Source organism: Perna viridis, chromosome 2, assembly GCF_037379345.1.
Source record: "Perna viridis isolate PV_CMFRI_1.1 ecotype Kerala chromosome 2, ASM3737934v1, whole genome shotgun sequence".
NCBI classification, from domain to species: domain Eukaryota; kingdom Metazoa; phylum Mollusca; class Bivalvia; order Mytilida; family Mytilidae; genus Perna; species Perna viridis.
The window spans coordinates 43,820,784-43,837,457 of NC_142446.1; the positions used below are offsets into that span (position 1 = coordinate 43,820,784).

Genomic DNA, 16,674 nt, shown 5'->3' on the forward strand with positions numbered 1-16,674 from the left:
AGAGGATTAACAACGAATATAACGATGACAATGAATAAGAGTTTGGGGGTTGGAAATAATGACATATGTGTTAAGAGTAGAAAATATATCAAATATAACAATTTACAACCCGGTTTTTTTTTAAATAACACACCTATAGAATTGTTATTTCACATTTATAAGTGTATAATAAACGTGGCATCACTTCTTATTTACAGTTATGCCCAAAAGGAAACCATTTTAACAGTTAGTAAATGTCGAATGGCATACTTTCGCCGTTTAATAACACAAAACAATACAGAAATATCAGAGTAAATTATCATACACTGACATAGCCGTTCCCAGAACAGTGCCAAAGAGAGCCGGGTTCTGTTACGATTTCACAAATGGGTTTGACGACAAGTTTCGGTTACCCATAGGTTCTCAATGCCGGTATAGTTAATTACAACAACACTTAGACTAAGGATCGACGTAATATTTATGCACATGATGATAGTTTTATTTGCTGTTCAAGTAAACTGACTTCAACTGAACATATATAGCCACTCGCGTTATAGAGCAACGACAAAATTATTAGTCTGGTTTTTAGGCTGACACTCAAACTTAGGTTTCATAGCAAAATCTTAAATAATACAAGCGGAAACTAATTCACCAAAATTATAAACATAAGGATAGGTCAAAATTGTAAGATCATCGTTGTCTTGGTGGTATTGTAGATAACTTTATGAATGTTTTTGACTGATAAACATCGTAAAGCAATTATCAAAACAAAATACATTGCGTGCAAACATATTCAAAGGGGTTTTAAAAAAACGGGAATATACCTTGAAATTATAAATGGAAACGAACCTGTCAAAATAAAGCAGGAACAGTCATGCTACTTCATCATATACAAAGACGATTTTTTTTTACAAAATATAACAACATATGTAATGTTCAGAAATGTAATCATGGAATTATCTCCTTTTTAGGCTGCACATTGTATCATTCCTAGCGTGATGGCTAGCCAAGCATTACTTCACTTGCACATGGCTTAGTTCGAACAAATTAAATTACAAAAACGTTGCGTGTAGAAAAATAATATGGAACATTGTTTTAAAAAGCTTACTCCGTTGGGGTTCGTTATATAAACCCAAGACCATTAATATGCCCTTCCCTAAACGCCGGGTAATTGATTTTCTTGTCACGCGATCTTTGGAAAAAAATTGATCAGTTGATGACAAGGTATCGTGCAAGAAAGACAGAGTTGGTAGACATTGTTAGAACCAAATGATTTGATAATTCAATAGATTTATCCCATATTAATCATACCAAAGCAAAGAATGACCAGAGACACGCAAAAAGCATATAAATTACGCCCCATAACAAAACCAAATTGAATTTTGATCATTAGATATTGGCGGTTGTGATGAAAATTAAATGTTTTCTATCCACACTTTCATTACATGATGTCAAAATGAGGATCTATAAATCAGAACCTTCCGTGTCGAAAGAAATTATGAAATGGAGTTTGCATGCTATGAATTTGGAATCGTGTCCCGTTTCAGCGAAATTTCCATTTCTATCGCTTAACAGTGTCATTAACAGAGAAATATTTTTTGTTTGCATGAAAGAAAAACTTTATTTCAAAACAAATCAATTTATATCGCTTTTTGTAAAACGTGACTGTTGGAACAATGCCAGGGAAAGCTATCTGAAAGTATTTTAACATTTTGTGTCCTCGATGGCAGATATTGTTATGATCAATGTTTCTTTCTACAGCTTAACGAATCGGGAATGCCGTTATGATGTCCAGATAATACGGTCTCTAGTCTATATATCACCCATGTATTATAGACTTAATTCAAGAAGCCGACAAACAAGTTAACTTGCATTAACAAAAGTAGATGGAATACTTATGTGTCAATGTATTCCAGTATATCCAGTGTTTCTGATATTTGATAACTCGTGTCGAGCAAACGAAACTATATCCACATATTATGATGAAGTATAATGAATGAAAGAAATGCATAGTGGTGAAAGTACAACAAACGACAAAAATAATGTTGAGAGTACTGTCGATGGTAAACAAACACAGAAATAATATATACAAGCTTGAATATGACACTGTACAGAACAATAACTAGAAATTTTTAGTGGGTTTTGAGGGGGGTCATCTGGATCAAATTTTCTCAACGCTAATAGTGCTTCTCCAACATAAATACAAAAAAATAATGTAAAAAAGTTTGTTATGAAAAAATCATAAAAAGGAAAAACATTACAGACGAGAAAAAATACATCATGGTTTTGAATTCATCAAAAGTAATAATACACAATCGTTTACTATTATGACAACCGTGGATGGGGTGTACAGTACAACATGAAAATCGTTTATCAATATATTTATATAAAAAAAAATCAGGTACAGAAGTATGCATTTTTTTTCTTTTGCAATTCATAATATTATGACTAGTTTGCTTGTATGTAATCCACTCACATAAACTAAACAGAGAATATTAAAAAAATGTCTGAACTTCCTTTAAATGCCACTTAATGATAAGTACATGTAAGGCTTTCTCCTTTGATAAGTTATGACAAATAAATTAAAAATATGAAAAGCAAAAAGCGTCAACATTTTCATTCCAATTCCAATTATATACATTCAGCAAATTGAATTTAAGGAGGGGAGTTCGCCGAAATTTATCAAATGAATACTTAAACATGTGTGAGAAGAATTAAATTTCGGGTCACGTTCCAAGCTTTACATACAATTTGAAAATGCGTTTTTACAAGGACATGTAATTTAACACAGTATACAAATAAAGTAGTGTATTCACTCCATTTGGGATCCTTGTCACATCATGCAAACATGACAAGTGATCTGATGAGGCACTTAATATTCAAAGCATGTCTAAAGGAAATGCGGACGTATTTTCACAAGTCCTAAGAGAGCATTTCGTGTTGCTAAAGGATCAATGACTGGTCGTCTCTGTATTGGGAGAATAATAAGCTATATGCAAAAACATCTTCAAATAGAATTAATAAAATTGGTTGTCTCGGGATTAGAAACTCGAAACGCGACAAGATTCACAACTATTAGGATATGAGCATACATTTATATAGCATGGATACGCATTTAATTTCCTATTCAGATCTGAAATTAACGCACTGATAATACAATACAATAATTCGAATTAAAAGCACTCACAGCATGAGCTGACGATTTATAAACGCATTGCACTTGATCTTGCACTCAATGACAAAACTTTCTACTTTTTGCATCACCTAAATAAACGTAAAGTCATCTATATAAAACGCCAAACCAATCAGAATACCGTTGCTTTCAAGTGCAGAAAAGCAGATGTAAATCATTTTTTTTTCAGTTTGTAGTATTAAAAAGTTGCGAACGAAGGAAACGAGCAAAAAAAAAAAAAAAAAAACTCAGGACAATTTTCAACCTTTAGCCACTCGTTTCAGTAAAATATACCAACCATATACTTGACTGGACTAAGCGTTTGTGGTTGGGTTGACCCGCCTGATTCCGTACAAAAATGAAATGGACCACTTCAGGGCCTAATCTAGAGGGGAAAATGAGCAAAAACTTCTCCTTGTTTGTGCTCACTTCTCCCATTTGTTTTTTGGTAGAGAAAAGTTTTTGTAATAGATTACATAAACAAAAATGCCAATACTGTTTTTTTTTCTTTTTTTTTTCAAACAGAATTGACTCTAACTTCTTATCATCGATGTCAAGATTAAGACTTGAGACCATTGCAATACTTTTTGAACACGAAGCAAACAAAGTTTTGTCGAATCTACGTATTTAACACATAGTGGGTAAGCGAAAATAACTAAGAAAAAGACCAGGAAGACTTGATGTAACTCTTTTTTCAGTCATGAAGGGAACGTGTCCCTTTCAGATTCAAGACTGAAACTTGGTTAGTATGTACTGTGAATACTTGTTGGACTAAGAGGAAACTAACTCCATTGACAATAATTATTTAGACAACACAAGTCTTTTCCGATTTCAGGCGTAGTTCACTTTACAACATGCAGGTTCAAGGAAGTATCTTTTCACAGAACTGATTTTAATACGGAAAAATTGATCACCAGATAACATCACATTTTGGCGATGATAAATGCACTTAAACATTCTTCTTAAGCTTTTTAAAAGCATTTGTAAAAACTTGAAGAATAGTCAATAATGTAATTAACAAAAACAAACACATTGTACTTGAGTCCTTACCAATAGCTTCAAAAATTAACCAAATCAAATATACCGTATCATTTGAATGTTAACATCGTAGTGATGAAGTATTCGTTGTAAGGTAATAAAAACAGCACAAATTAACAGAATTATAAAGCAAAAAGAGAAATGGTCTTTACAATTGTACATATAAGTCCCCGTATGTTGTTACATTGTTGTTACAATCTTATATTCAAAGAAAATATTACTCTGCAACCTTAATATACAAACATGAAAATCACAGTTGGCAATGGAAATATGTGACTATTTTCTTTAAAACTTGTTTCTTAGCCAACTGTTAAATATTCCAAATTATCCATACAAATAGAGGAACTGCTGACAAAAATGATTTGTCAAAGGGTTTTATGGGGTGATTTTAGCAATAATTTGTATTCAGGTCCATATCCAAGAACTTAAATAACTTGTGATGTGACAAACAGAATTAAATAATTTTCATGGTTGATTGCACTTATCACAAAGCAGAGAACATGACAATGAAATGTGCTTCTAACAAACATCCATATAAAACACTAATTAGTATGCTTACAACTTTGTCTCTTGTCAATCAGGTATATTCCTTGTTTAAGGTAATTAATATTTAAAGGTATTTCGTGTCATAAAAAATGTATTTCAAATATTTTATTCTAAAACCACTAATGGTTTCCTAGGCTTTGAAAAACACTTATTAATTTGACATAAATCAAACTGTTCAGTCCAAATGAATGAGTTTACTACATAGTTTTCTTCAATGTGATTCACTATCAAGCCAAGTAAAGGGTTAATAAACTGTGTTGGCAATTTTAAAGTACAGTAAGATTGCATCTTTAGCCTCTCTCCATTGATCAACTTTGGTTTGTACTTTCTGTAACTTTGTATCTTTGATTAATGGTCGGAATTTTCTGTGACTTTAAGGCTCTTTCTGGAAGTCTGAACTTTCTGTGACTGTTTTTCATCATTTATTGATCTATACAATCTGTGATTGTGTATTTTTTATTGATGGTCTATATTTTCTATGTTTGTCAAAGTTTGTTGGTCTGAACTTTATGTGACTGTGATTCATTGTTTGATGGTTTGTACTTTCATTGACTTTTTCTTTGTTTTGAAGGTTTTCATTTCTTTCATTGACTGTTTCTTTGTTTTGAAGGTTTTTGCTTTCATTGACCTTTTTTTTGAAGGTTTTTGCTTTCATAGACTATTTCCTGGTTTGATGGTTTGAACTTTTATTGACTGTTTCTCTGTTTGATGGTCTGCACTTGCATTGACTGAATTGTTGTTTGATGATCTGCACTTTCATTGACTGTTTCTCTGTTTGATGGTCTGCACTTTCATTGACTGGATTGTTGTTTGATGATCTGCACTTTCATTGACTGTTTCTCTGTTTGATGGTCTGCACTTTCATTGACTGTTTCTCTGTTTGATGGTCTGCACTTTCATTGACTGTTTCTCTGTTTGATGGTCTGCACTTTCATTGACTGTTTCTCTGTTTGATGGTCTGCACTTTCATTGACTGGATTGTTGTTTGATGATCTGCACTTTCATTGACTGTTTCTCTGTTTGATGGTCTGCACTTTCATTGACTGTTTCTCTGTTTGATGGTCTGCACTTTCATTGACTGTTTCTCTGTTTGATGGTCTGCACTTTCATTGACTGGATTGTTGTTTGATGATCTGCACTTTCATTGACTGTTTCTCTGTTTGATGGTCTGCACTTTCATTGACTGTTTCTTTGGTTGATGGTCTAAACATTCATCGACTGGATTGTTGTTTGATGGTCTGTACTTGCATTGACTGGATTGTTGTTTGATGGTCTGTACTTGCATTGACTGGATTGTTGTTTGATGGTCTGTACTTGCATTGACTGGATTGTTGTTTGATGGTCTGTACTTGCATTGACTGGATTGTTGTTTGATGTTTTTCACTTGCATTGACTGTTTCTCTGTTTGATGGTCTGCACTTGCATTGACTGGATTGTTGTTTGATGGTCTGTACTTGCATTGATTGGATTGTTGTTTGATGGTCTGCACTTTCATTGACTGTTTCTCTGTTTGATGGTCTGCACTTTCATTGACTGTTTCTCTGTTTGATGATCTGCACTTTTATTGACTGGATTGTTGTTTGATGGTCTGCACTTTCATAGACTGTTTCAGTCTTTGATGGTCTGTGCTTTCATTGACTGTTTCTTTTCGGCATCTAAACTTACTGTTTTTGTCAATGTTTGTTGGTCTGAACTTTCTGCGACTGTGTTTCTTTGTTTTACGACCTTTAACTTGAGTGATTGTTTCTTTGTTTGTTGGCCTCTACTTTCTCTGTATGTGTCTTTGTTTGATTGTCTTTCCTTTTCGTAATTGAGTATTTTCGCTAAATAGTTACCTTGTGATAAGTGGTGAAGAATGAATGTCTGTATTCATCAGGATCATTCATTTTTACTGATGTTCAAATGTATGCATTTCCTTAATATTCGTCAGTTTAACTAAGGAACTTCATTGGAATGATTTAAAATGTTATATGGAACTTCAAATTTGTACCATGTGTGTGACTTTGATCTTGATCACACAACAACTTCCTTTTTACCCAAAATGACAACTCAATAGTGGTATAATGATATTTTGGGTAAGTCCTAGAGACAAATTACTGTCTTGTTTGAATATCTATTTTCTGTTTGCAACAGGCTATAGTCATAATTCAATCACTATTTTATTTATGCTGCACAATCTTATTGTATCAACGTCTATTAAATGCAACTAAGGTTACATAATATCAAAAAGAAAATTTCAAAAATAATTTAATTAAATCATAAAAGGACAAACGCTAATCATAGCCTTTCAGTTGAACAGTACAATGACATAAATACATGGTGTTAAGGGACATACAATCCTCTTACATTTTACTTGAAATTTGTAAATAAAAGTACATTACAAGAAACATAAAATACCAAATTAATAACACTAATCAAGACTAGATAAAAATTCATTCTTAGCAGACAGAGAACTCTGATTAATGTAAATAAGATCCTTAAAATAAGGGGAGATTATTCAGAAACATTCTCCATGTCTCTAATTTGATTTTATTGTAACAGTAAATCACAGTCTTCCCATGTGTTGTAATGAATGTAAAGCCACAAAATCAAATAACATTAACCACTGATACAGTCTGAGTGTAATTACACATGTAATGAGTACCAGTTTTTTTTCTAATAAAATGGATTTTCTTTTTGTCATATATAAACAGAATTGTCATGATTCCTAGTCTAGGAAAGTGATGAAATAAGACGTATGCAAGCTGTACTTATGGTAACCAGAATACATAATTGACAATGCTGATCTGTGATTTAAAGTGTCCTTATTAAAAATTGACCACACTGATCAAAATTACAAGTGTCCTTTACTAGAAACTGATCATGCTGATCAAAATTTGCCATAAATTGACCATGCCAATCAAAATGTTTACATGTCCTTTATTGAAAATTGACAATTTTGATCAAAATTTAAAGCATCCTTTACTAAAAATTGACCATGCTGATCAACATGTTTAAATGTCCTTTACCAAAAATTGACCATGCTGCTCAAAATTTTACAGTGTCTTTTATCAAAAACTGACCATGCTGCTCAAAATTTTACAGTGTCTTTTATCAAAAACTGACCATGCTGCTCAAAATTTTACAGTGTCTTTTATCAAAAATTGACCATGCTGATCAAAATTTAAAGCATCCTTTAATGAAAACTGAAAATATGGTTAAAAAATTTAAAGTGTCTTTTACTAGAAACTGATCATGTTGGTCACAACTTTAACTGTTGACCATGCTGAGGCCAAATATAAAAAATATGTGTGGTTCAGGTCATGTAAAAAAAAAAACCATGTTGGTAGGTAGGTATTTTTTTTTTTGGTTCACTCCACAAGTTGTAGTCATTGTTAATGTCTTTAACTTCAATATGAGCCTTAATCCTCCCTAATGGTATAAGTAGTGAATGGAAATGAACAGAAAACTAAATTTTGTCGGTTTTTACTTTCATATTATTTTTCATCTTGGCAAAAATAGTCTAGAGTTGGAAGTAAAAACTAAGGTCGGCCAAGAGATCCAAACCACATGCTTTTTTACCTAGCCTGATCAAAATTTATAGTGTCCTTTACTAAAAATTAACCATGCTGATTAAAACTAAAAAATATTTTATTAAATATTGACCATACAGATCAAAATTTAAAGTGCTCTTCACTAAAAATTGACTATGTTTATCCAAAAATAAAAATGTCATTTAACTTAATATTGTAAATTTTAAAAAAAAAAATAAGATACTGATACATATAAAAAGAAAATATGTTGACATAGCACTAATACCCTGCTGATTTTGAAAACATTAACAGTATACATGTTTATATTAATAAGTTCAAATTGTGAGTTGGAATCATAATGTTACATGTAACAAATTTCATGACAAAACCTCTTTTTTTTCTAAATTAGTCTCAATTAACAAGCAAATACAATATCTGATTACTGACAAACTTAATTTTGATCCTGACATTATTGAAATTTGATAAAGCTTTATATATAATTAGTAATCTTTATATACATCATAGAAACTAATACTGAATCAATATTCTGATGTATTTATAGCATGAAAACTGACCAACAGAAATAAAACTGGCCATGGAATAAAATACAGGAATTATCTAGCACTTCTCCTGCTATAGACTATCATTATATTCCTGTTTATTGATTCTTCAAGTCGACTCAGCAAAATTTTATGTCTTATGTTAAGAGTTATGAAATTGCTATTTACTGCATCAAATAGCAATGCCAAGCTAAAAAAATATTCTTCGAAAACACATTTAATGATGTTTTGCTATTAAAGGACAGATTCAGAGCCTTGATAATGTGTCCCTGTTTAATTATTCCCATAAACCATTACTCACGAACATACCGTGACATCACATAATATCAATTCTGCCTACAGTAATGTGTGGGCAGTTCTTATATACAAGACATCCAAGAATAGCACACAGGATATTGTAATCGGGAAGCAATGTATTTTGTTAATTTCCACAAATATTTTTATGGTCTTTTTTGTGTTCATGCTATCTTAAATCCTGTCATGCAAATTATACAAAACAAAAGATATTCCTGTCATAGTCTTATTAGGTCAATTAACTAATTACTTAGTTGAAAGTCCTTTAACATGAATTTGCTACATTTTTAATACTGTTTCATTTGCAATTTATTAATATGGTAGCAGTGTAGAATAAAAAAGCATCAAATTGCAGATGAAAAAAAAATTGTAGTGTACAAAATCAGTATTGGATTGATATGGCTTTGCCTTGTTTGTGGTAATTTCGATCAATTTCATATATACTAATGTGATAAAGATCCAGTCTGTAAGAGGACAAGGGTACTTGTTAAAAAAATAACAATAATTTGATCTGTACATATTTCACTATAATTTAATTTCAGAAGTAACATTCTGATTGGTTAAAAATTTTTGTCCAACATCTCACAGACCAAATTTTGTAATGTGACTGTGACATCATCAACCTTTTAGAATGATTTACTGTTTGAATTTTGATACTAAAATTAAATTATAAGGAACCTTAAATGGTTTAGGAAGCCATCAGCAGAGTATTACCTGAAAATGATTATTCTTCAATGTTATTATTTGACAACAAGTTTTAATTATTAATTTGATTTGAGAATCACCTTAAGTAATTGTTTATTTTCCAATTTATCTTTTCTTTAAAGATATCAAAGGGAAGGTTCAGTTTTGAAAGGAATAATCCATATTCTTTCTATTTGTTGTCTCTAACAAATACCCAAATTTAGTCTTTGCTTCCAATATTCTTGTCCATGTCTATCTTCATTTTTTTTTTGTCATAATGTCGAACCCAGACTCAATGTGATGTAATAATTACTAACTAGTTTTTAACATCAATCAATAAATTAACTTTATGCAAAGTGTTACGTAACATCTCAACGACAAAAAAATGCAAATTTCATATTGGTCAATATATTCTTTTTAAACTACAAGAAGGAAATGTGGTTTTCCAATTGACTTGACTGCTTGATTAAATAATTACTGGTACATATTGAGTGTCAATATACAAATGCATACAAAAATTATGTCATTTGTGGTTTACCAGTCGGTTTACCAGTCTATGCAGACTCAGATGAGTTTTTAACATATGACTTATTTTGCCTGTAGCCACCTTTCCTGAAAGGTTTACAACAAGGACTTAAATGCCTAAAGATGATGACACAGCTATTAATTTATATACTATAAGACAGATGATATAAACACAATCAAATACATTAACATGTATCAAGCAAATTTTGTTTATAATGAGCAACTCACACTCTCTTTAATATTTTGTCTTTACCTTTTTTCTTGAAAAGTTTGTACAAACTGTACATAAATTTTGAAATGTTACTATTGCTAGTATATTTATATTCATTAAAAAAAAACTGTGAGGAATGCTCACTTAATTGATACCCCCATCCCCGTTTCTCCTTATAATTCCATGCACCTTTTGATCTCCCTATTGATTATTTGAATAAAAATCTAAAATTATTTTTGTGCAATCAGAATATGTAAAAAAATGTTCTGTGAAAGTTAGATAAAATTCTATATTGTGGTGAAGGAGAAAATATCAATAAAAAATTGGGAACCCTTTATTGAAAATACGAAAGTTTATGTCTTGCTAAGGAAAAACACCCAAGAAACTTTCAGTTCAAAATCCTAAAATGGAGGTGATAAGTAAAATATTCATTAAATTCCATTCAGATCAGTATAAGGAGTAATGCATAAAAGAAGGGTATCCATATGTATAATGGAAGTAAAGATGAAAGGATGGACATCACTTTTACCTCTCACTATGAAAGCCAGGGGTATAAAAAGGGCAATGCTTATGGTCAGTATAAGGAGTAATGCATAAAAGAAGGGTATCCATATGTATAATGGAAGTAAAGATGAAAGGATGGACATCACTTTTACCTCTCACTATGAAAGCCAGGGGTATAAAAAGGGCAATGCTTATGGTCTTTGACCATTCATCAACGGTCATAAAATTAGACTGGTGTCTTCCTTACCAGTATCTGTCCAGGTTTCATTAAAATCTATCAAGACTAACTTAAGTCACACAGTAGCAACCAATTGCAGATTGTAGTATAAACACTGTGAAACATGGTGGAAAATAAAGTTACATGTATAGTCCTCAAGTTAACTAAGCAACTGGCTTTTGACAGCATTTTTGGCAGCAAACTTTATTATTCTAAGTTAAACCTATCATATCCATGTTTTAAACAAACCATATTGAAACCATATGTGGTGTTTTTTTGGGTTTTTTTGGTGGTGTTTTTTTTTAGGTTTTTTGGTCAAAGGGAAATAATCAACTTGACAAAATGACGATCAATAATACTCAAGACATCATTATTAAATTGTAAACAGTACCAGTTGTCTTTTTGATATGATACTGCATTGGTAAGATAATTGCAATTATCTTTATTCACTTTCAATTTCTCAACATTAAAGAAACATATTTCAGTGATCTTCATGTCCATTTGTCTATCTGTATGACTGTTAAACCTTAATGGTAATCAAGAAACTATTTAACTATTTTTTTTTTATTTAAGCTATGTTTTGGATCACAAAATTAAGGTTGAGTATGATTATGGTGTTGCATTTTCTTTTCAGGAGCAATGACCTCTTTTTACACTTTGAAAGATCTATGGAACATTTGAGGTTTAGACTTTGTTTGTGACATCTAAAACCATGGATAAACGGTTATGACGTTAAATCCTTTTCTTTTTGTACAAGATGGAATTTTTTATTTGAAACTTATGAAGAAGTTTATGCCTTAGATATATTTTGCAGATTCGTAAAATATATTGTTTTTCTCTAAATAAAGAGAATTTGTGTATTTTATAAGTTATCTCCAGATCAACTTCCTGTAACTGAAATGTTCAATAAGTGTTTTTTTTTTTTTAATCTGGTGCCAGTGTTGCTTATAACTTTCAGTGGGATTCTTCTGATTTTTCACATGGAGAGTTTTGTCTTTTCAAATCAAACCTGGCCACTGAGTAAAGATTGTAATGGCAAACTAGGTATTATATAGGCAGGAAAGCAAAAGTGAAGCTACTAAGATGATTATACAGAATTGTCTTTACCTTGGAATGTGTGGTTCAGGAGATGGCAATCTTGGTCTTGGTGACTCTGATGAGGCAAGTATTTCTTCTAGGATACCCCTGCCTGTAAAACAAAAGGATAGCTTTATTAATGAAAAACTCTGCAAAGTTAAGTTGATTTCTGAATCCTTGAAAGAAAACTATGATATACTTTTATTCAATCAACATATTTATATAAATGCAAAATATTCCTCATTACTGGTTATGATTAGGTGCTTCCACGGAGAGAGGAAGATGTGATTTTTAAAACAAGCATGCAATGATCTTCTGGACTTTTTAAGACATCAGCCATACCAGCATTATCCCTTGTAGCATTAATGTTTGTATGAAAGTTTGATTTACCTGTTAGATGGAAAATGATAATTTCTATATATTCATTAGTTGTTTCATATATAGATATACATCATATCTGATTTTAGCAATAGATAGACTGTGTATTTTAGTCTTTAAATAATCTCACAAAATACTAATGAATTTTCAAATATTGTTGTTGAAATAGTAGTAATAGGTTTCTTGTTAAAAAAGCTGGGAAAACTACTTTTATTAAACAATCAAAAATTTATCAAAGAAATTTTCAAAAGATTTTAAATTTGAGCAATCATTGTTATTACTTCTATGGTTTGCAAGCTGAGTGTCACTTGTCTCTATTGCAGAATTATTGTAAGCAACAGGTTTTGGTGCTTTGCTCCTTGGATTAGGTGTATCATAGGGAGATTCACAGATCCTGCTGTGTTCTGATCTTGTAGGACTGCCACCAACCCTGACTGGGCTCTTACTCTTTGGTCTGCTGACAGTAGTTTTAGAGAATGCTTTCTTAGCATTTGGAACAAAGTTTGATACGCCAGGTCGTCGATGAGTTACTGGGGTGTGCATAGGTGTCTCAGGTGAACTGGGTCTTCTCTTTGGAGCTGTTCTTGTCATAGATAGTAGCTTTGCCTGAAAATAAATTAGCAGAACTTTCTTATTTAACCAAGGAAATTGAAAAGTTATGAATAAACTCATAAATAAAAATTCTGAAAAAAAAATAACCAACATCTCATATAAAGGAAATTGATCAAACTAAAAATAAAATTACAAATACAATATCAGAAATATTCATTACACACAATCTGAAATTGTTGCAGAGTATTACACATTTTATACAGAGAATGTAGCCCTATTTTTAGATAAAAACAGGTATTGGCTTCATTATCCTTTCTCCTATTCTGTGCAAGTGATTAAGTACCTACATAACTGCAGTGGGCCTCGAATGGTTTCCCTTTATACAATATTTGAAAAAAAAAAATACTTCCATTTTCATGGGAGTAATATTTTCTTCCTCCTTTATCATTGATTTAATTGTGTCATAAATATACCTGCATTTCCACCTGATGCTCTTGTAATTTTTCTAAATGTTGAATTCTTTGTTCTGTCAAAGCAGCAACCTGTCTTTCTAGTTCTTTCACTCTGTCATCTTCAGCTGGTGAAACCTTTTTACTCTGAAGATCAGCAACTGTTGCCAGCATATCTTTCATTCTGTTCTCCAGTTCTTGTTGGGCCTGTTGATAAGAACATAAGTTTATTTCTTTGTTATTGTAATAACCATACACAACCGGTATTTGAAATATTTATGGTACTATGAATGTAGTCATAAATTGACTAATATCTTTACAGTCTATGGGAGGTAACTCCACTTAAAAATAAAAAAGTTTTAACTCAAACCATCAGGTTTAAAAATACTACTAAGGTAAACTGTTTTTTATGGTTACAAAACAGAAAATTTGATTGGTATACAGATAAAACTGTTAATTTACCTTATACAAGTTTTGACATTTTTCTTCTTAAGGACATGAAGAACAATTTTTAATATAGATGTAAAAATATAGGAAGCAGGAAATTTCTCACCTAATTTAAACTCAATTTTGAAATTGTTTTTGTTGGTTATTCACATTGCCTGATTTGTCTTTCTTTCATGCTTCTTTTTTCTACACTACTAATTCAGTCATAACCTTTTATTCAATTACACTATGTAAATGAACATATAGAACCTGTAATTTTAGACAAGTAATTTTTTAATCTCCATTTCTTAGACAAATAGGCCATACCTGTAATACTTTACCACAAAATAAAATAAAAGAAAAAAAGAAACCAAAAGGCATGCCTTAAGGAATGGAGCTGTTGCAGCAACAGCCACACTGGCAGCTACTGTAGCAGTAACTGTGTCAGCCTGGTCTGTTTTGTTCCCAGGTTTCTTTTTATTTTCTGCTGCTGCATGATTCACAAACTTGGGTTGAACAACTCTCTTGATAGGGCCTGCATTCTCTTGTCTGAATAAAAAATTGGTCCATGTTTATAAACATAATTTGAATTTTAAAACAGTGCTTAACTTTCTGTGATGATTTTCAGTAAATGCTAAACAAACCAACTATTATTTTAATATTTTTCAATTAATCTGAGCACATTTTTAATCTTTTAATACACTTGGTAAATTATATACACATTCCTTTTTTCACCTTAAATATTTGTGACAATATACCTTACCAGCTTCAAAATACTGTATGATGAAAATTTTGAGCTGTTGATTGCAGTGAAAATGAACAGAAGCATTGCTTTGTTTTTATAACAGATATAAACAGCTTAATATAATTAATACACTCAAACATATTTTTCAGGTTGACACATCACAGGAAGTAAACTAAGTATTTTTCTCTTCAAACTTCTGGCCATGGTTTCAGGAATACCATATCGTGAATTCCTAGACAATCCCTGCTTTACACTAAAGACTGGAAGATTATAGTTTTTTTTAAGATTCATTGTTTTATTGGTTATTTCCTGATGTTTTTGGGTTTGTTTTTTTTTGCTACAAGTATTCTAGAGACATGATGGGGTCAGTACCTGACACTCACCTTTTAGCAAGAGACTCCTTTATCTTCTGTCTATCAGATGTAGTAAATTGTGATATCTGGACATCAGAAGTTTGTTTCTGTTTGTCCTGTACTTCTGTTCCTTCCACAGGAGCACCTTGTCGTAAATGGTGATTTGAAAACTTGAAAATAAATTACATTCGTTGAATCAAATAAGAAAAAAAAATCTGATAAGTTTAGATCTAAAATTTTATTTTGGGTTTTCTAAAAAAAAACAAAAAAAACAGTAAACTTTTATATTAACCATGCCCTATCAAGACTTGCTATACAATAGAAGCAAAACACAAAACATTAAAGGAACATCAGATCAGGTCAATAGTTAATCTTGGATTATTTCCAGTATTTTCAGTCTATTCAAAATGTGCAATTTCTTGTCTCCCACTTTGTTGACATTGAAGATATTAAGGTTGAGAGTAAATCAATATTTTCTTCTATAGTTAGTTCTATTAAATATTTCATTTATTTTTTCTCCAGTTCCGTTATATTTTGTTCAGTAAAAGATTGATCAGTCTATCGTCGTTCACTCAAATATGGCAAATAAAAAAGACTTATTGCACATTTTCAATATTCCCTTACTACTTACAAACAACATGTACATAGCATGTTTCATTTTCTTACCTTGTGTGGAGCCTGTACTTTTGAAGTTAGTTTAGGTGGAATTCTCTCCCCTTCCTCATCATTGTAAGATATATCTGTAGACAGTGAAGTCCTAGCTGATACTGTTACAATTCTTTCAGGTATGGTAACTATGCTTACTTTTTCACTGTATGTACAGCTAACATCTACTGATTCTCCTGATGAGACGGCTGAAGTAAAAATATCAACTAAATTAAAAAAAAAAAATAGAAATCTCACTCTGAATTCTGCTAAGCACATGGCATACTCATGTACATGTACATGAATGCAAGAACATGATTCAGGGATCCACACTAACAGTAGTCCGGTAGTCCTGTGCCACCCTAATATTGGAGAGAACTACCTGAAAACTTTCTAAATTTTGCCTTATTTTTCATAAGATCTAAGACCAGAACAGCCACTATCATTTACAGACTACCTGTTTTACCTCTGAAGTATTCCTGTTGACCACCAAACAATGACTGCTAAAAATGAAACTAAAAAAGATAATTAGATCCAGAGGCACAATTATTAGTCAAATTTCACTGTTAGTATATGAAGGAATAAGGACATTAACTAATTCTGGCTGTCACTTGTGGTTGCTGCTAAATTTTGCACTTTGGTTAATTTAGTTCAGTATTTTGTTATAACCCATCATTCAGTCATGTAATGTATGAGGGCATATGTGGCATTCAACATTTCCCAAAGAAAAAACAAAAAGCTTGCACGACAAAAAAAATTCAAATTCATTTAATGTACAGGTAATATCATTTTTGAAAAACTAAAATA

At 31.4% G+C, this 16,674-nt stretch overlaps 1 protein-coding gene across 3 annotated transcripts in view; it reads right to left on the minus strand.

Moving 5' to 3' along the window:
- LOC148625240 (protein TALPID3-like) overlaps positions 1–16,674 on the minus strand; it is an 83,338-nt gene that overhangs the window by 62,050 nt on the left and 4,614 nt on the right. For all 3 annotated transcript variants that reach the window (XM_088568646.1, XM_088568643.1, XM_088568645.1), the window contains exons 3-8: positions 15,889–16,076; positions 15,253–15,392; positions 14,508–14,673; positions 13,723–13,905; positions 12,979–13,303; positions 12,350–12,431 (exon numbers count right to left, since the gene is read on the minus strand). In XM_088568646.1, the coding sequence (XP_088424772.1) occupies positions 12,350–12,431; positions 12,979–13,303; positions 13,723–13,905; positions 14,508–14,673; positions 15,253–15,392; positions 15,889–16,076 (1,084 nt within the window). The remainder of the gene's footprint in view (positions 1–12,349; positions 12,432–12,978; positions 13,304–13,722; positions 13,906–14,507; positions 14,674–15,252; positions 15,393–15,888; positions 16,077–16,674) is intronic.